The sequence below is a fragment of the Trachypithecus francoisi genome, unplaced genomic scaffold, assembly GCF_009764315.1.
Source record: "Trachypithecus francoisi isolate TF-2019V2 unplaced genomic scaffold, Tfra_2.0 Lachesis_group0, whole genome shotgun sequence".
NCBI lineage: Eukaryota > Metazoa > Chordata > Mammalia > Primates > Cercopithecidae > Trachypithecus > Trachypithecus francoisi.
In genome coordinates, this window is record NW_022681453.1 from 88,432,449 (window position 1) to 88,453,916 (window position 21,468).

The window sequence follows — 21,468 nt, forward strand, 5'->3', positions numbered from 1 at the left end:
ACAAGCTTCTTTTGCTTATTGTCAAACCTAGAGTTTCAATTTGTTTCATGTGACAGCAGTGTCATTCTTGATGGCCATTCAACTCTTCTTAAAATTATGAAGACTCTTAACTGTTGCTTTTAAGAGAAGCAGTTATGCATGAATCTACTTGAAGACATTTGCCATATGGCCTGCTTGAATTGTCATGTTATTCTGTTTTGTTTAAACAGTGTTTGTGATAAAGCTGTGTTTCAAACATATTATTGGGTTTCTAATTCCTACCTGGACAGATAAAGCTATTAACTCTTATAAAGCCAGGAGGACCCATTGTGCACCTAAATTTCTACCCTTTTTTCTATTTGCATAGAAATTTATTGTTTTGTCTCTAGTAAGGTCACAATATATTCAGATTTTAATAGCTCTATAGAATACGTGCCAAAAATTGAAAGACTAAGTTGCAAATCTCAGATTTAGAGAAACTGTCCTTCATTATCTGTTAAAATTTGGCAATAGTACTTAACTTTTTTGGTACCCAGTAAAGCTACCCTATGAGATCTTCATTAAAATTTCTAATCTTTATTTCTCAAATTAAAAAGTGATTTTTGTCTTAAGGAACTTTCTATGATAAAAGATCTATAAGGAGGAATGTATGTGACAAAAATCTCAAACTAAAAGGCAAACACCTATCAAGCAGCAGAAAGTCATGTTTGTTACCTCGCGCAGCTTCTAGAATCATAGTGTAGTTACGTAGTAACCCAGGAACTTCTTCCTTCAGCTTCCAAAACGTCACAACGGACACGTCGTCCACGTCTCAGAACAAAAACCACACCACGTCCTGAAGTACCTGAATCCAAACCAGGTAAACCATGTGTTCCTGGTTTAAAGAGTCCCTGTAGCCTAAGCCAGCATGGTCTTAAGAGTAATCCCAGTGGTTGGGAGTAACCAACAGGCCCCTGTGAGAGGGCAGCTACAACTCATGGTCAGCAGCAGATCCCACTGTGAAACTGTAAGAGAAACACTGTTGGGAGATCTGTGAAGCAAGTGAATGCCTCATGCCTCCTTTGTGCAGTCTTCTCTGGCACTGTGCATTTTATTAACTTCCATTTATCTCTTAAAACTTCAGAAAAATTAGACATATTCAAGTCAACAAACATTTAGTGCCTTAGATCTCCTCCCAATCATATTAGTACATGTGGGGTATACATCAGGTGTCAGAAATGCATTTTGATCCTCAAACCTGTGAGACAGTTGAGAACAGAAGCCTTTCCTTTGTAAATAAAGTAAAAGATGGTATGGGGCAGTATCTGTGCAAATATGAGACTGGTTTTGGAGTTCTATCAACAGATGTGCTTGGTGTGTAAATATTTGGAGTAAGGAAATATAGATTAAGAAGAAATGGAGCCTTGAAATCACCAAGACACAGGGATGAGTAGAAGGGTGGGAAGAATAAAATCAGAAGGAAGAGACACAAGTAGAGACCAACCAGAGGAGACAGTCTAACTGGACAATTGATAAAAAGATGTCTTACTTTGCTGGTTCCAGTGGTTCACACCTGTAATCCTAGCACTTTGGGAGGCCGAGGTGGGTGGATCATGAGGTCAGGAGTTCAAGACCAGCCTGGCCAAGATGGTGAAACCCCGTCTCTACTAAAAATACAACAATTAGCTGGGCATGGTGGTGGGTGCCTGTAATCCTAGCTACTCAGGAGGCTGAGGCAGAGAATTGCTTGAACCCCAGGAGTTGGAAGTTGCAGTGAGCCGAGATCACATCACTGCACTCCAGCCTGGGTGACAGCAAAACTCCATCTCAAAAAAAAAAAAAAAAAAAAGTCTTACTTCAAGATGACAGGCAAATCCCTTCTGAATCTCACTAGGACCATGGATACCCATGGCGGAGATGCCTAGGTCCCTGATGGAGCAGTTGAGATTTGATCTGGTAGACATCAGCAAGCTGTTCTTTCCACATGAAGGCATGTTCTTTCTTTGCTCAGAATGGAGGTATATCCTACTCAATTCATCATGCTAAGACCTCTGTCTCTTTCCAAAGATGAATTCCTAGCAATACCTATGTAGTCCATTTTGGATTATTAATTAGATAACCAGAATGAGGAATAAGGAAATAGGTGCCTGATTTAGGTATAGTCAAATTTTTGGAAATCAACTGCCTACTTTTTTAGTTTTAAAGGTTGCCATGTAATTCTATAAGCTGTCTTATACTAGTAAGACTCATTTTTGAAGAAAAGTTTTGAGTTTACATTCATTTAAAATAATCATTTGGTTAATTTTAATGCTTTTGGTCAGTTCCTACTGCAGAGCTCAAACCTGTTACCCTCAGAACTGAGACTTGGGTGAAAACACAAGGTAACAGCACGTTACAGTCCTCATTAAGTGTTCTTCCTTCTCATCGTCAAACCCATTCCATCATCATAGCCGCAGATTCTTATGCCTTTTAAGACTACATCGTCATTCTCTGTTGTCATTCCATCATATTCTTCATCCTAAAGGTATTGAAAATACTGACTCTTAAATCACCCTTTGTTTTTAAAAGAGCCATGCATGAACCTAACTCAGGCTATCTTTTGGGTATGTAACCATCTGAAATTATTTTGTCATCCAGTGTGTTTTTTTAACCAATTTTTTTGTTAAAGGTGACTTTAAAATGCAGTTTTCTTGATTCTAACGTTATTGTGGTACCAAAGAGTTTCTTTATAAATCTAAAGTTCTACTGACTCACTTATTTTTGCTATCTATGTGATATTCTCTGATTGACATTTCTGTTAATGATGTGGTCTTATTTTAGTCATTGTGAAAGAACTTACAACTGACTACCAGCACTGTGATATTTTAGCAGTGACTCTTAACCTTTTTATTTGATGAGTCCTATTGACTATTGTTCACTTCTTAAATTAGCAATTTCATTTTAGAATATGACACTTTCTCCCAAAAAACTTTCTTCAATTGTAAAAGGATACATACTATTATAATAATAGTAAATGTTTCTAATTAAAAAGTTAAAAAGACTTATTTCCTGAAATATGAGAAAATCTAGTAAGTTTTAAGAGATCTCAAACCATATGTCATACTACTCATAGCTTCTGAACTACGGACTCTGTAGTAACTGAAAGTTTTCTTTCTTCAGCTCCTAAAACATCACAACGAACTCGTCGTCCACGTCCCAAAACTAAAACCACACCAAGTCCTGAGGTTCCTCAGACCAAACCGGGTAAATTCGGGTTTCTGGTTAAAGTAGCTCATCCTAGCAGTTCTCGGGAATTTATAACTGATGCCAATGATAGGAGTGATGGCCCATGTGAGCACCATGTGGGTGAAGGCACAAAATGATCTGCTGCTGCTCCCCCTGTTGAGTTAGCAAAGGAGAACACAATTGGGATAGATCCGTGTGGCAGGTGAATTCCTTGCACTTTCTGCATACAGGTTTGTCTCTTACTATGTATCTTATTTACTAATTTTTTTTTTTTTTTTTTTTGAGACGGAGTCTTACTCTGTTGCCCAGGCTGGAGTGCAATGGCACAATCTCAGCTCACTGCAATCTCCGCCTCCCAGTTCAAGTGATTCTCCTGCCTCAGCCTCCTGAGTAGCTGGGATTACAGGCGTGCGCCACCACGCCCAGCTAATTTTTGTATTTTTAGTAGAAACAGGTTTCACCATGTTGGTCAGACTGGTCTCAAACTCCTGACCTTGTGTTCTGCTTGCCTTGGCCTCCCAAAGTGCTGGGATTACAGGCGTAAGCCACCACACCCGGCCTCTTATTTACTACTTTTTATTTCATTCAATTGTCCTCATAAAGACAAAATGCCTTAAATAGAACTTGCATTTTTATTTCTAGAAAAATATTTAAGTGCCTTCTGTCTTCCCACAGCCACATCAACAACTGTGAGGCTATCACAGGAGGAGGAAGCTTATTTTTCACATCTTACTCTGTAGTATAGTCAAGGTCAAAACCTGTCCCAAAGATTGAAGCAAGAGAGTGTATCTGGGCAAATTGAACTTGTTTTGAGGGGTGCTATATGCATCTATAAACTTAGAAAAAGAAAATGTTATGAAGAATAAGAATAAATAATTGGAAAGAAGTTGGGTCTTAAAATCTTAGAGATGAAGAGAGTCAGAAAGACAGGGGAGGGGTAGAGGCAAGTCAGAGGGCACAGGCTTCCAGAAACACACAGGATTCTGCTTCTAAGTAGTGATGACAGCTGTATTTGGAAGGGTTTATAAGAGCAGCTGAAGGAAGTCCTTGAAGATATGACTCAAAAGTCTGCATCTGACCCAAGAAGCATCGTCCATCTAGGGTCCTGCATTTGTATGAGAGTAGAGAGCTACTCTGAGTGTTTGTCCCTTATCCTGATTTGTTGAGTGCCTTTACTGCAAATGAAATCTCCCTAAGATTCACTTTGCTTTATTCTTTGCTATGTCTTCTCTCAAACAGGTTGTTGACTATATTCTTGCTCATTTAGACACACTATTAAAGCTTCCACAAACATGCCAACAGTTACTAGGATAGTTAGATAAGTATGTATTTGGCCAAATGTCTGAATAAGCTTCTAAGGCAGTCTTCTAGTTGGAATTAAGTACTCAGACACCTAGGAGAATATCACGTGGGCTTTACTGAGATGTGTGCCAAATTGTGTAGGCTGTGACTAAGTGCCTCTTAAAAAATTGTTTATCTGGCTATAAGATGGCCAAGTCTTCAAATAACAAGTATCAACTTTCAGAAAATTTCTTAAAATTGCTATATACTGATTGATGCAGTATTATACTGGAAAGATATAATTTACTGGCTTTTCACAAGTGTTTATTTCATTGCTTTTAATTAGTTCCTGTTACAGATCTTGAACCTGGTACTCTCAGAACTGAAGCTCCAAAAACCATGGGTAATGAGAATGTGTGTCCTTCAAATACTGCTCTTCCTGCTTATTGTCATACCACTGTAGTCAGTTTCTTCTACGTTGTAAGACCATTCTGTCATTCTTTGTCATCATTCCATTATAGTCTTTATCTTGAAATTATGCTAGACTCTATGTCAAATTATCAGTTGAATTTGAGAGAATCATGCATGAACTAATATCAGGACATCAAACTGCTTTTAACTGTTCAACGTTATGTCATGCGATCATGTGCATTTGTTTAGACAGCATTGACCATTTTAAGCTGCATTTCAAACACGAATCTCCAGCTATCCCTTATTTATGCTGCTTATTCCTTATCAGTTGTAGGGAAGCACAGTGTTTCTTTGCTCGTATTATTTTTTATTATGTTAGGATCTGTGTAACATTGATTTTTTTTGTTTCAAGAATGATGTTTATAGTAAATTCTCAAATTGTAAAATGTACCTAAGTCTTGAAAGTTTTAATGATAGGCTTCCATAATAGGATAGACTGACTCTTTATTCATCTCTATGAAGGTTTGACAATTTCTTAACTTTTACTGAATCAAGGAATACTTTGAGGTTTTGATGAGCACAGTTTATTAATTACATGGTGTTCTTTATGCTTTCATACATATGAACTCTTTATTGTACCCATAGTTATTTAAGCAGTAGATAACAAGACATTTATCCCAACTTCTATAGAAGTGCAAGTAGACTGATAAATGCCTTTTTCAGTACAGTTAGAAAAGCATATATTATGCAAATGTGTAAAAAGCTTGTCCAACAATCTTCCACCAATGTGTAGCAAGAATCAGATAATCAAACATCTAGGAGAATGTCTTGTTGACCACATAGCGATACTAGGCTGAGTACAATGCTATCTTGCAAGTCTATCTTACCAGACTAATGAGTGCCTGACCATGGTTTGGCCAAATCTGCAAAAAACAAGTCTTACTTTTCTCTTAGTTCTGAAGCTTAAAAAATGACGTGTGAAATTAATATTCAAGTTAAATCTCTTTGCTTTATTTTATTATTTTTGTCTAGTTGTTACTACAGTCCTGGAACCTGACACTTTTAGAACCAAGGTTCCAGAAACAACATTAGGTAATGATATTCTGTGTTCCTGAATAATTTTTCCCTGCTTATTTTCAAATCCATTCCATCATTATCATAATCACATTGTCATCAGCTTTGTAGGACTATCTTGTCATCCTCTGCTGTCCGTCAACTTTATATTGTCCTTCAACTTTATATTGGAGTATTAGTGATCCTTAGAAGTTACCTATTATTTTCAAAAGCTATGCACAGACCTAGTTCAGAGTCTACCATGTAATCTTATTTGAATTTGTGTTATCTGCTTTTGTCTAAACAGCATTCATGTCTAAAGCTAAATTTCAAACACAGTTGCTGGTGGCTATATCTTATCTAAACTGACTAAACTCTAACAGTTCTTATGGTATCATGGATTCTTTGGCATACTCAAAAGATTTAGTGTGAGCCTAAGACTCTATCATCCAGAGTTTGGCTCTAGTGTTTTTGAAGTTAAAGATGTATGAGTCTCTTCACTTTTCAACTTGATTTTACACATAAGTTTCCTGTCTCAAGAATCTTTCAGTGATTAAAAAAATTAACAAAATAGAAAATATTTTAATCTTAAAAGACACATGACTTAAATCTCAAGGAAATATGACATACCTTTAAAAACCTAAAGTTTGTCTACAAAGCCACCTGCACTAGAGTAATCCAAAGTTTCTTCCTTCAGCTCCTAAAACACAACGGACACGTCGTCCCCGTCCCAGACCCAAAACTACATCAAGTCCTGAAGTACCTCAGAACAAATCGGGTAAATGTATGAATCCTTGGTTTAAGGACCCAAGGAACCTGAACCCTGGTGGGCTGTCCCAATGAAGTCCTAACGAAATGCCTATGACAGGAAGTAACAGTCATCATGTTTTCTAAGAATCAAATTATTTGACATGGTAGCAGCTGCTTGTCATACAGAGCCATCCAGGAGAACATGGCTTGGGGACACTTGTGTGCCTGATCTCCTAAATGATTGGTTTGGATGACGTTCTTCATCCCTCTTTAAAGATGTGTTTACAGCGAGATTAGCATACTCATGGGTATTTATTGCTATATCTGCATTGAAACATGTGATCCATTTGTTATAGACATGGTTACATGAACAGGCATTTTTTTCAACTTCCAAGAAAAGCAACAAGTTACTTTCATATATATTTCTCTATATATTTTCATATCTGTTGCCTAAACAAATTTCCAAAGCAAGCATTCATACTACTTAGAAGACCAAATACCTAGGAGAACCTCATGTGGATAATATCAATATATGTAGCAGAGTTCAAAGATGGTAACTACCTTCTGTGATGAATTGTTTTAGCTAGTGTGGCCAAATCTTCCAAAAGCAACTATATGCTTCCTATCAATTCCAAAGTTTTAAAAAAAGTTGTGTATAATTTGAAACTCATGTTTGAAAATAAAAATTGAGGGTTTTTTTTTTTTTTTTTTTTTGAGACGGAGTCTTGCTCTTTCGCCCGGGCTGGAGTGCAGTGGCCGGATGTCAGCTCACTGCAAGCTCTGCCTCCCGGGTTTTACGCCATTCTCCTGCCTCAGCCTCCGGAGTAGCTGGGACTACAGGCGCCCACCACCTCGCCCGGCTAGTTTTTTTTTTTGTATTTTTAGTAGAGACGGGGTTTCACCGTGTTAGCCAGGATGGTCTCGATCTCCTGACCTTGTGATCCGCCCGTCTCGGCCTCCCAAAGTGCTGGGATTACAGGAGGGTTTTTTTTTAAATGTTGCTTTTGGTTAGTTTCTGTTACAGGCTTTGAACCTGTTGTTCATAGTACCGATGCTCCAGGAACAACATTTGGTAATGATTTTTGTGACTTGCATTAAATGCTTTTTATTGCTGTTTAAAAACCCACTTGAGCACCGTCATGGCCAGAGTTGCTTCTGCTTCCTAAGACGCTGTTATTCCATTCTACACTTCATTTTAAAATAGTCAGCAGTCCTAATTCAAGTGTTACCTGTTTTTCACAGATGTCCCTGGACCCAGTGAAGGACAGCTGTCAATCATGAAACTCTCTTTAAAATTGCACTATATGACCCAGTGTTAAATCTGAGGTCCAAATTGGTGTTTAGTATTTATAGATCTAAATACCCTTCCATTTGGTATTTAGATCTACAAAGCAACAATTAAGTACTATGAACTCCCTTTGAGTAACTTAGTTTCTATAAAACCTGTGTCTTGGTCTCATTATTTTCTTCCTATTTTAAGGAATAAGGTGTTCCTATTACATTAAAATAGCTTTTCCCTGAAAGTTCCAGGCTCCTCAATCATTGATGAGCTTGACCACTCTTCTTCACCACAGTTTAGCAATAGCTCTTAATCTTTGCTAAGTAGGAATCCCTCTGAATATCTACGCATGTTCAATATTTATTCCTTTAATCACTTCATATGTGATTTTGATCTCTAAAGGAAACCTTAGTGATGATCAGAAACAAAGTAGTAATTTTTTTTAATTTAGGAAATAAACTCAAGAAAATCTAACCTGTTTTAGAAAACAAAGGTCTACATACAATGCTTTCAATGCTTTCTAGCTCTACAAACACTATAGCAACCCAACATCATCATCTTTTAGTTTCAAAAACAGAAAGGAGGATGAATAGGGGTTATTCCATCCCTCAGACCTTAAACTCCCTAAAGCCTCTCAGTTGAAATAACAAAAATCTATGGTTTAGGTTTTAGAAGGTTTAAGGAGTCCCTCTAGCCCATTGCACTTGAATCACAGGTATCAAAATAAGCTTGAATATCTTCCCATTTCTGTGCCTTCTGAGAGAAAAGGCACTTATAGTGGTTGACAGCTTGACAATTACAGGGCTCATTAGTAGATTCATAGCTGAGGGAGATCTATCCAGTGGCTAAATTCATCGTGTGCCCTGCATAAGGACTGTATCTAACAAAGGATGGATCTTACACAGTTCTTATTCCATTTCATTCATCTCTTTGTCAATGGTGCTGCTACTTTTGCTTAAGAAAACAATCACTTCCTCATTCTTTGTGTACCCAGCACCATATTAACAATTGAATGGGGTGGAATAAGGAGCAGAGGTAGAAACCGAAAGAAAGGACAGATTTTACCTCTTACAGTACAAAGTAACTGTGAAGAAACCCTAAGGTTTTCTTAGATACAGTTTTCTAGATATAGAGCAATTTCCTCCTATGAGAACTGCTTGTTTGAGTAGTAAAAACAGAAAATATTTACAGGAGTCAGGGAACGATGTGGGCTGATGATGGAGAGTAGTTGGGCTTTGAAATAATTATAGGATTTGGATTATAGGGTGGAAGGGTGGGAACAGCACAAATAAAACAAGTGTCAATACTTGTTAAGGGTGGCTAAGGGGATGGTGAAACTAAAATGTAGAACTAAAGCACTCCTAGATGATATTCAACATTTTGTTAATGTTACTATCATGAAATCAGTTATAGGCAGCTCTTAGCTCTTGTGGTAACTGAGATTCAGATACAATAGTCCATGAGAACTTAATTTTCCAAATAGGCTCCTGCTTTTTCAGAGGGACATTTTGAATCAGGAGTCAGCAATTTTTTTTTCTGTGAAAAGTTAAACAATAACTATTTTAGAATTTGTGGGCCATTCAGTTTCTGTTACAGCTACTCAATTCTGCTGTTTTAGCTGGAAGGCAACCAAAGCTGATACATGAATATGCCCTGAACAATTTTAGTTCATTATATGGCTGTCTTCCAATAAAACTTCATTTGAACTTCATACCATTTTCACGTGTCATGAAATATCACTTTTCATTTTTTCCCATCACTTAAAAAAATGTGAAAACCATTATTGGCCCACAAGCCAGGCAGAGGGCTAGACTTGGAAGGGCTATAGTTTGCTGACATCTGCTTTAAACAGGGCACATTCTGTATGGCTGTCCGTAACCTCACGATTTTCAGGGTCTGTGTGTTTTAAGTTCACTGCTACCTCTGACTAAAACCTATGAAATAAATAAAATTACTTTTACAATTGAGACCCTCTTCTTTCAGCTCCCACTGACCTGCAAACTCTCATTTTGAAACCAGTGACATCACCAAGCCTAGAAATGACAGAAAGTCAACCTGGTAAATAGATTGTTTTATCTGTCTGGGTATACTGTGTGCTTTAAGAGGCACACTGTAATTCTCTAAGTTATATTTCCAAAGATAAAAAATGAAAAAGGAATACACATTAATTGTAAATATTGCACAATGTTCTTTTTTGTAATTGCATATTGTTAAATTAGTAATACATTAATATTACTACTTGAATGTATAAAAATACTTTTCATTGCATTTGTATCATTCTAGAAAATAATCACATATCTGATTAAGTGGTTGACAAACCACTTAGAAGAACTAATTTTATTATTTATCCTTATTTTTTCAACAGTTACAAGTTCGTGGCTCTCTTTAATAGTAAATTAAATTTGTGCTAAAAGAACACTAGTTCAAATGTGACCAACAAGGAAGGAGAAATTTCTCACTTCAGTAAAAATAATAAAATTTCCTCATAAACAATGTGAACCCTTTAAAACATACTGCCCTTCAAGCTTGTAAATAGGCCAGGCATAGTGACTCACACCTGTAATCCCAACACTTTGGTAGGCCAAGGCTGGTGGGTTGCTTGAGCTCAGAATTTTATGACCAGCCTTGGTAAAACCCCAACTCTACAAAAAATACAAAAATTAGCTGGGCATGGTGGTGCATGCCTATAGTCCCAGCTACTTAGGAGGCTGAGGTGGGAAGACCATCGAGCCCAGGAGGTCAAGACTGCAGTGAGCCATGTTCATGCCACCCTACTCCATCTGGTTGGTAAAGCCAGACCCGGTCTGGGGGAAAAAATGGATGCATATTTTAAAAATCAGTATTAGCAATGTTGTTGCTACTTCCTGACATTTATTTTAAAACACTGGATCCCTATATTTTTCTAGTATGGGACTGTAATTTCTTTCCATCTCTTCTGAGTATCTTTTAATTAGATAAATGACATTTTGGTACTCATGTTGAATGTACAAAGTAGGTTGCTAATGGTAACCTACAGTAGTTATAATGTTGTGAATTCAGTTCAGTTTTGAGAGCTTCCCTGAGTGTTAATAATGTTGTTATCCTAACATTGAACACTTACAGGATGCAAAGCACTTTTGTAAATACTTACAACCTATCCTTTATCAATTGTACCATTTTCTGTTTTTTACTAGTTTCTGATGTTCTGGAATCGGTTACGTTTAGTACTGAGTCACCAAAGGAGACTATAGGTAAAAATGTTCCCCAATGGCAAGTCAAGCATATGTGCTTTTCCATCTCATTGCAAAGTCATCTCTGGATGTCCTCATGCTTTGTGACATTTCATAGCCACCTGCTCCTCACAGCTTGTCTGTGCTCATCCAATGGGTCTTGAATGTCATTGTATATACCACATTGTGTTCACATCTGCTGTACTGCTATGCAAGTTTCATAATTTCCTTATTCTCACTCAAAGTGAACATTTTAACCTTTTCTGATTGCTCTTTCAATATGAATACGTACATATATGCACAACCTATTTTTCACTTTCATATCACTTTTAGGATTCATCCCATGCTTTTGCTCTCCAAGTACTCATTCTACGTGTGTTTCTAACTGGAATTCTTACACACACAAAAAAAATGAAAGTGGAATTATCTGCTTTGTTCCAGGTAGCATTGCTGTTGAGTCTCCCGTACATTGTGTATGGGGTGTGCGTGTTTCCCACATAGCACACTGCCTTCATTTCCTGCTTTCATTCTGCCCTCCTAAATTGTGGTCATCTTCATAATCTACCTAAATGTTAATTATTCTCAAGAGTGTATCTGCTTAAGATAGCTCAATTCTTTTTCAAATTAAATGCAGGGTTCTATTACAGCATGCTTTGGGCTGCCCACCACTAACCAGCCATTCCTGTTTCTTCCCTAGCACCAGCCAAAACAGACTATGTATATCCCACTGCCAAAGCACCACTCTGGCCAGAGGAGCCAAAGACTGAAGGTAGCAAAGGTTTTAATGCTTGGATTTATTTTTTCTACACATTTTAAATTAACATCAGTTACATCCATGGAATATGACATTGATTCACAATTAAACAGATTTGAAGAGCTGTAGCTTCCAACATTCTTGAATTCTTAAGGTGATAATTGACTCTCTCTGAATACAGAAATAAATTCCTGTTTCTCTGCTGAAGTTTAAAGGTTGAGGTATAATAACATTGTAAACCCAGTTAATGACAATTAAAACATAAATATTAATTGGTGAATTAGTATTATAGAATAGGATTTTTCTCCTAATTCTTTTTTCCTGTCTAAATCCATTGTCCTGTCTGTAAAATTATGATGTAAATTCTTAATAAAATTTGATATTCAAAAAACACTATAGCTTAATATCTTAGTTTCTAAAATTTTTCTCCTTTGTTTTGGTACAGTTGTGGAATCTGTTACATATGTGTCTGAACCACCTGAGACCACACTAGGTAATAACCTCAGTAGCCCAACCCTGTGTGCTTTCTGTCCTCATTGCCACCCATCGCCTGAGAACCTCCGGGTCTATCTCATTGTGAATTCATGTTACACCGTCACTTTTCACCATGGCAGTTGCTTTTCTTTCAAGGTGCTCCTATCCGTAACCATTGTCCAAAAATGTCTTTCCTCCCATTCAGTTGTATAACAAGGCTTTGCTTTTTTTCTCTTCAAAAGTCAGCAGAACTGTTGAATCTAAAAATTTTTTTTCCTAACACTGTACATCCTGCCAGCTTGGCATTGTGTCGAATGTTTCAGATAATGCTTTTTCGGTGTGATGATCCATTTATACTTTCTCACCTAGCAACATACTTTCCATTAACACTCATCCCATCACATTTATTTACATACGTGGTTTTCTTCTCCATTCTTTAAGTGAAATTCAGTGCTGCTTAAATGACTCATACTATAATATTTTTTAAATTCTTTTTCCCTTCATGATTCCTATTGAATATATCTTTCTGGCATTGTTGAGGAAGTAGAGTTCTAATGTGAAATGACAATTTTAGAAGTATTTTGTAAGCTGCATCTGCAACCTTTTTTTTTTTTAAACTAAATGCATTATGAAGGAGTAGGAACGCTGTTTTGCTGCAGATTTGCAATTTTCTTTATTTTAAAAAATATATTTGTTACCATCCTGCCTGTTATCTGTACTCAAGGTCTGTCGAGTGCTATAGTAACCCGCGTACTTTCCTTCAATTACCATAGAAACGTCGCCTCTGCCTTCTCAATCTATAACCCTACCCAGCCCAGATAAGCCTCAGACTGAACCCGGTAAATACGTTATTTTGTATGTCATATATGAGGTGAGTGTTTACAGAATGTCAGCATGGTCACCTCAAGACATCAGAGGCCCTGACTCTATCATTCTGCCCACAGACTTTGATGGGTAATCCTATCTATCTGATGTCCCGCTGTCATTGATAATTACTCAAACCGCAGTGTTGTTCTTTAGGACATGGTTGAAAAATAACTCTCAGTTACTCTGCAAGTGTTTAATTCAGGGAATAGGAATGCTTCTGGGAAGAACATTTATATTCTGTTCTATTTTAAAATATATATATTCTAATTTTAATTCCAATTCATCTCAACTAGTTTTATAAGTTCTGTGATCATGTAAAAAGTATTTTAAGCTTTCTGATTTGATTTTGACTTTAAAAGAAACCTCCAGAAACAGGTTTGACTGCAATCCACATGAAAGGGGGTGTACTGGCCGGTCACCTTGTAGTTATTCAGATACCTTACTTCTTTCCACTCCTTTCTGCAGTGCTTTGGCCATTTCATTGCACACAAATAAGAAAAAACAAAATAAAAACAATTACTCTGGCTTATCACAAAGCTTTACATAGTAGTGGAGTTTGAAATGAATGAAAAATAATCAACATGCCTCTTATTTTAAAAAATCCTCTCAATAGCTATAGGTTTCAATGTAATAGAAGGTTATAAATAGAAAGTTGTAAATAGAAGGTTATAAGTAAGCCCAAACTTCTGTTTTGATTGTCATTAAACTATTTTTATATTACTCTGTTTCAAAGGGAGATGCGGATTTTAAGTTTACTCATTGTCTGCTGAATATCCTACTAGATGTTGCCTATAAACCCTACAGTTTTTTAACAAAAAAGAAAACCTACATTGACTAAAATAATGAAATCTAACAGTTATACCTAACTTTTCCAAATTTTGTTCTTAATAACTATAATAATATTATTGGAATGTCTCATTGTAAATACTGCTATTAGTGATTCTTATCTCATTCTGTATCGTTTTTCAGGGAATTGCTTCATGGCATGCCTAACCTTCAGATGGTCTTTCTTATCCTCTGGGGAAAGGAAGTGGCATATCAGTTAGAACCTTAGCAAGTAGGGTAGTTGAGAATCAGAAAATCACAAACTGTGAGAAACTCTAGAATGACAGAATTTTAAGATTGGAAGAGTTCTTAAAAATTGTGTAACTTTTGGTGAAGAACCTGAGACCGTAGATCCAGTGATTAGCAAAGGGAGCTCTAAACCCCCAGGTTCCAGGCTTCTAAACCAGATCATCTCCAACATTTATCAGTATTCATCTCTCTACAGGCAAGAAGATTCCACTGAAACCATTGTATACCTTGTATTTTTTCATTTAGTATCAGGAAGAAGATTCTGCAGACTCCTTCAGAAACTTCTGGTGTCAAATAACTCTTACTTTCAGCAAGTTTTTCTTAAGGTGTCTGAAACTACATGACATTGACCATGTTTCTTACCTTTCTTTATCTCAAACACATTTTAGTTCAACCAGATGAGGTGTTTCCACAAGCTGCAACTTGCATCTGATAATTCCTTTCCTTCAGCAGGATAGATTTTTCATTTTTTTGGTGAAGAAAAAATTGGTTTTTACACTGATTGTCCTAGAATTTCTTTAGGATTTGCTCAGCAAAGGAATAACTCTCCATAGAAAATATCCTTGGTGTTCAATTTCTCTTCCCTCTTTTCCCCTATATAACTAATAAAACTGTGTTTTGTTTAGTAACATTAATTTTCCATTAGCACTTGCTATTAAAATACATTATACATTTGGACTATAACATGTTAACTTTGTTTTTTATTTAGAAAACATGTATTTGCATTTAAAATAGTACAACTAAATATTCTGATAAAATTATATGAACTTACAATAAGGATGAATTCTTGTTATTATGAATTTATTTTCAAGCTATTTAAAAGGTATTTGATGTCAATATTTCTGAAATCCCAAGTTTCATTTTGCCAGCTGAACATCTTAGATATCATTTAATGTGACTTTTTGTTTTGTTTTCTGTTACATAAAAAAGTTGCCTTCCTATACTTTACAGACCTTTAGGAGCCTTAATCGTTGGGTATTTAGGTCTTCAGCCATTCAGTAAACATCTCTGAGCTTCTAGAGGTTTAGGTACTGTCGTTCTTGAAGGGCTCAAGATTTCCGAACCTATATCCTTTTTTTTTTAGCTCCCAAGCAGACACCACGTGCTCCTCCTAAGCCAAAAACATCGCCACGCCCAAGAATTCCACAAACACAACCAGGTAAAGATATATTTTACATTTTAGCTTGAAAAGTTTGAGGTTAGTGGGCTTATTCTAGCAAATTGTTCATTAATAGTTATGACAGCAGATTGAGTCTTTAACATTTGCAAAGCAAGTCTTCCTCTGTAACCTAATAAATATTTAAATTTCTTTTTGGACTTACTAAAAAAGTACATCATAGGAAAAGCTTATTCCACAAAGCTTCCCTTAATGTTGTGTTATTGAAGATGAGGTGGACATGAATGGCATTGCTTAGAAAGAGTAGCCTACCTACTTCCTTTTCCTTCCCCAACCTGAGACTACACTCCTATCCCTTCCACTATTCCTGAATGTGCTTCCTTCTGTCAATCATCCAATTTGACATTTTCCTCAATACATGGCCTGACTACAACAAATGTCTGAGGTGTACCCACCCAGGATACCGGGAAAGGAACCTTTGCTACCACTGATCTGGTCTGGGGAAAGGAAAACGTTTAGCATCATCACATTGTGCTTGATCCAGGTAGTGATTCTGGATTCCCACCACAAATATTTTATTCATACCTCAGAATCTCTGCCATTAGGTACTGTCATTCTTGTTTTTCTACAGAGGAAAAGAAAAACCCTGTAGTTTTAGGTGTGTTCTCTAATATCAATTAAGGGAAATTTTACCTATCATTAAATTTTTTCTATGATTTTAAATCTGCCTTATTTAGCATAATTTTAAATATGTTCTAATTACTAAAACTTAGTAATGTAAATAATTTATTCTGATAATAAATATATAAAGGTATCAAGGCAGCATTCCCCCAAAATATGAAATTTTAAATGATACATTTGAAACATTAACTTACTAAAAGTCTGAGAAAATAATGATTAGTGAATAATAATGAATATGAATAAAAACATCAAAGTTTTAAGAATATATCAAATTATTAAATAAAGTATATTAAATTTGTTATAATAGGAAACTAAAATCTAACTTTAAAAATAACAGACAAAATTATTTGAGAAGAAGCTCTCAGCTTTGGATCTGAATATAAAGCATAGAACAAAAGTAGAAAACAAATAGGAAGAAGAAAGCATGAACACTTGAATGTTGAACTATAAAAGATGAAAAATAAATACTAAAAATTAAAACGCTTAGGCATGAATCAAGGTCAGTACAAAATTTTTAAAGTAAAGGAGATATGAAGTAATAGGACAAAATTATTTGCAATTTTATCTTTTTGAGATGTACTTTGTACTTTTTATTAAAATTCAGTTTAGTAAATCAGGAGCTTGCTCTAATTTTCCATTATTATACTATGTTCTAAGTTTCAAATTCATTTCATTTTGACTTAGACTTTTAGCCAACCTTTCTTGACAAGACAGGCTCTTCAGAGATTCACGTGCTCAGTGAGTTCCACTCTCTAACTCTGAAACCATGGAGTGGCTGCCAGACTGTAGAGAGAGAGCCTTCTGATGTCCCGATTGAAGCAACTTCCAGTCCATCAGCATCTCTTGTGGAAAGTAGCTGCAAACCAGATACTTCTGGCTTTGTCAGTGCTACTTAATGTAAGGGAACAATTTGGAAAACTGGTCATGAAAAACAAAATGCATTCTACTTATTCTTTTTCAAAGTGGGTGGAATTGAGACCTCCTTATCCCACAAGAATGTAACTCGTGTAATAGGTTCCAGCAATATCCTGGATTTTGATAGTTTTTCAAGGAGGTGTGTATATGTACACGTATATATCACAAAATATTTTAAAGACAAATAGTCAAATTCTAATACTTCTTCCCTTACCCTTGGCTAGTTCCTGCAAACTTCAAAAAGTCATTTGGACAGGAGAGTGTCCTATTTATATGCATGATACCAATACAAACTATTGTTGTTGGGCTATAATATCATCTATCAAAAGTATTTACAACTTAAAGTGCAACAGATTTTGTTTACCACCTTTCACATAATAAGATTCTGTAATTTGGGCATGTCACCTTTATTGTTAGTGTTACTGAAAGTGTGTTTATAAATTGGCAACGTTTAAATCTATATTTGGCATTCAAAGGCAAAATGAGATCTAAAATCTAAAAAAAAGCATAAGGAATATTTGATAAGTCAATAAAGTTTGATTTCTTAGATCCCAGTGTTTACAGGTAATAGCAACATTATTGTTAATTGGATGCCTAGAATTTCTTATAACCATCAAAATTATGGGTATTCCTAGATTTTGCATGGGCAAACAATGTGAAAATCAGAATATACCCAGATTCTTCAAAACCAAATTTGTAAAGCTCCTTGAGAAGTGGAAAAACATTATAATAGTGTAATTTTCACATCATTTTGACATTTCACATTGGATTCTTACAACCATATCTCGAGTTAGGGCGGGTTTATTGTTTCACCTTAAAAAATGAGAAGCAAGTGAAAATCTGACCTGCAGAACTGGGATATAGAGAGCCCAAGTGTTTAGACCTATTGATAATGTTTGATGCTCAGCATGTGGTTCAAGTCCTGACTCTGGTACTTAATAACCATAGCCTCAAGCAGATGCTGTCACACACCCAAAGCTCTGTTTCCTCAGCTTTAAAGTGTAGCTAATAATTCCTTCCTCCTAACATTATGGTGAGACTCAAAGGGTGTAAACCTTATAAAAGCACTTTTGAAATTGTAGAATACACTATAATTGTTAGACTTATTTTCCTGGTGTCTATTATATTAGTACTTTATTATTCCCAAGGAACAGTTGTGGAAATCTAATTTTAGTTGTCAACAAATTCATTTGAAGGTTTCTCTGGGGCCAGAGAAATGCAGGGCGGGTAAGATGTGAACCAACCCATTCCATTGCATTGTCTGCTTACCACTCTGCTGTTGTCTGAGAGGACTTCAAGCATATCCATGCTCCACAGGATTCCACCCTGACCTCACCATCTTTACCTACTTTGTCTTTAAGGAAAGACATAAAAATGGGTTTAAGGAGAAGTCAAGCAAACATATCCAGTAAAGAAAAGCTCTCTTACATGCATTTAGTTGCCGTCTCCTCTGAAATAGATTTCTAAAAAGTCGTCCTCTTACTCTGATGCTTTGTAATTTGAAATTTTGCAGTTTCTCAGATTTCACTCTTCTGTAATTAAATGGAATTCTAACTAAGCTATTTGTAGAGCTTAAGGACTCGTCTTCTGTCTGACTCCCGTATGGGTAATACTTTGTTTTGTCAGTGTTCAGGCTCCACCTTGCCATGCCTTATGTGTTAAGCATGACTGGAAGGTGCTGAAACCAAATGACTTACAATATGAGTTCTCTCTTTCAGTTCCTAAGGGGCCCCAGCGTGTTACTGCAAAACCAAAAACATCACCGAGTCCAGAAGTGTCATACACCACACCTGGTAAATGCTTTATTTCACATTTAAGCCAAACGCGTTCGACTGCCCCACTCTGCTTCAGTGAAACATGAGACTTGATAGAAGTGAGGTCAATATTTCACTTATTTTTAAATCCCATGTTGTATCATATGTGGTATAATTTCAGGAGTTTCATAAGAGTGTCCACTTGTTCATCTAGTAAAGCTGTGATCGCAGTCAAAAGGCAGAGAATTATGCCAAGGTTAGAATGTCTTTCCTAGAACTAAAGTTCTCTTATTCCCTGACTTACAAAAAAATGCTGCCAATTCTAGCTACGCTATGCTCAAATATTTCACTAAACACAAAGATAAAGACTTTTGCTCTTACCTACAAATGATAAATTAGTGTTTTTTCAAATAGAGGCAGTGATGTTTAGTCATTTACTTGGATACGTAAATTGTACTGTCAACATTGAGTTTTTTCCCTGTCACATTCTATTTTACAAATTTATGGAGACATAGCTTGGGTTAAGAAATTTCTTTCGCACACACACAATGGTTTCTTTAGTTACAAATCTGTTTTTTGCCAATCATCTGAGAAAGTCTTTTGTTCACCAATGGGGAAGGTAATCTCATGTTTGTGGAGTATCCAGGGTGGGGATTCCAAGGGCCCAGACATTTCATGGATATTACCACCACTATTTACATGAAGTCTTCAAGTGGCCTCAGGAAGCCACTGGTAACCGGACAACTTTCTCTAAAAAGCCAAGCTCATTTTTAACTAGAGAATCTGGGAAATACTGTGAGTTTTTTCTCTTTCTTTTTAAAGGTACAATTATTATAAATTTTTAAATGCTCCTAAAAGCATATAGAACATTCCCAGAGCCAAAAAACTTCTAAGCTATAGTATAAAATGATAGCATTTTGGAAGTAAGCCTGAATTCACTTGCTATAATGTTTTCCAGATTGTATAAGCAAAGGCTATTATTGCTGCTGTGGTATAGACAATTTGGTGGTGGTGGTAGCAAGCTAGAGAGAATCTCCTTTGCCCAGAAGTCTAGAATGTAAATTTGTACCACCAAACACAATAGCCAATATTATAAACAGGAAGTAAGAAATAAACCTCATCTCACTTGTCAAAGATCAGCTTGTTTTCAATTGTGGAAATGAATGTAATGGAAATTAATTTGTTATAGATAACAGTAGATTTGAGTGACTTTATTTACTTTTCCTTTTCAGTATAAAAAAATAATATTATTGATATAATCTTATTACACCAATATATTGAATAGTTAAGTTTTTTCCTCTTTTAATATTTAATATTTGCCCTACTGGGCATGAGTTGGCCATTATTGAAGCCAGGTGGTGAGTACCTAAGAATTCATTCTACTAGTTTTCTACTTTCAAATACCTTTGGAATTTACTATCATAAAATTATTTTTAAGGTATTTATTTTAAAATCTTCTCTGTTAGCTAGTCCTTCTCTTCAACCACATTCTTCAAATGTTCTCCCACAGCTAAGTTATAAAGAGCAGACCACTTTTAGCAGAAAAAAAAAAAAAAAAAAAAAACTTGCCTTAATTCTACCAACACCTTGTTTTTCATAGAAACTCTAACCTGTGATCTTGATCCCTGTAACAACACAAATGGTTAACAACTATCCCTATTTACACTTTTTATCCGGAGTTTGAATGAGCAGAGTAGAGCACTTCCTCCTGGAGAACTAGGGCCTGTCTTAGTGGTCTTCTGTCACCTCTCCAGCTCCACATGTTCGGAGTTAAGGTTCTGTCCCTAAACCTGGTGTTGGCCCTGCCATATGATCAGGCTTCTTCTCCCTTGCCCCAGGGGTTTGGCACCCCCAGGAGTAATCATAAGGCAACTCGTACTACATTTCAGTTTTCTCAGAAGTGTCCAAACACATTGGATTCTGATGTGTTCAAACAGTTTTTAGATTTTATCTAGGCTCAAATTCATACCCTAATGAACTCAATACTTTGTTTACCAGGTCCTGTGGGTTATACTTCAAAAAAACAGGGTAAATGACATGTGTATTTTAATACGTATTAGTATCCTGGAGAAATAAACTCTTCTGTAAAAGTCTAAAAATTTAAAATGTAGTGCTGAGGTCAGGACAGCGTTATGTTTTGTTGTGACATTTATCTCAAAATTTATTCTGAGAGAGATCAGAAGTAACAAACTTGGATTTCTTGACCTTATCAAAGAGGAAGTCAGTCTCAGATTCATTGTACAGCACTTCCATTCTGTAGATTCCTAGGCATAACACCAGCTTCATCCAGTGAGGCCTTTAGAAAAACCCTTCCAGCCATTCAGTTGAATTATCTACAACGTTTAATGAGGAATCTTGACAAATTGAGCCCACACTCGCTGCCCACACCAAAATGAAAGTGACTTTTCTCCACATCTACCTTGGAAGAATGATTTAGAATTTAGAGCAAATAACTCCCTCAGTAGAAAATAGGTGCCATTTAACTTGGAGTCTAAACAGGAGGTTCCTGGCTCAACAGAGCTCTGTCTTCCTTATGAGTTCCTTTCTGCACCAAGACCTGTCTTGGCTTTGTGGTCAACCTTCTGGCTCCCAGACATTGGGATAGATTTCAGTCATCAAGAGCAAACCACGAAGAAAATCTAGATTTCAGCAAGCTATCCAAATCC

The 21,468-nt window shown here is 36.2% G+C and overlaps 1 protein-coding gene across 28 annotated transcripts in view; it reads left to right on the forward strand.

Moving 5' to 3' along the window:
* Positions 1-21,468, forward strand: part of ABI3BP (ABI family member 3 binding protein) — a 262,627-nt gene that overhangs the window by 187,125 nt on the left and 54,034 nt on the right. For 20 of the 28 annotated variants that reach the window (XM_033211435.1, XM_033211443.1, XM_033211438.1 and 17 more), the window contains 14 exons: positions 755-838; positions 2,280-2,339; positions 3,118-3,201; positions 4,811-4,867; positions 5,908-5,967; positions 6,626-6,706; positions 7,691-7,750; positions 9,941-10,015; positions 11,131-11,187; positions 11,864-11,935; positions 12,366-12,413; positions 13,168-13,233; positions 15,420-15,494; positions 18,767-18,841. In XM_033211435.1, the coding sequence (XP_033067326.1) occupies positions 755-838; positions 2,280-2,339; positions 3,118-3,201; positions 4,811-4,867; positions 5,908-5,967; positions 6,626-6,706; positions 7,691-7,750; positions 9,941-10,015; positions 11,131-11,187; positions 11,864-11,935; positions 12,366-12,413; positions 13,168-13,233; positions 15,420-15,494; positions 18,767-18,841 (954 nt within the window). The remainder of the gene's footprint in view (positions 1-754; positions 839-2,279; positions 2,340-3,117; positions 3,202-4,810; positions 4,868-5,907; positions 5,968-6,625; positions 6,707-7,690; positions 7,751-9,940; positions 10,016-11,130; positions 11,188-11,863; positions 11,936-12,365; positions 12,414-13,167; positions 13,234-15,419; positions 15,495-18,766; positions 18,842-21,468) is intronic. The other 8 variants (XM_033211459.1, XM_033211462.1, XM_033211460.1 and 5 more) reach the window with 6 other exon arrangements.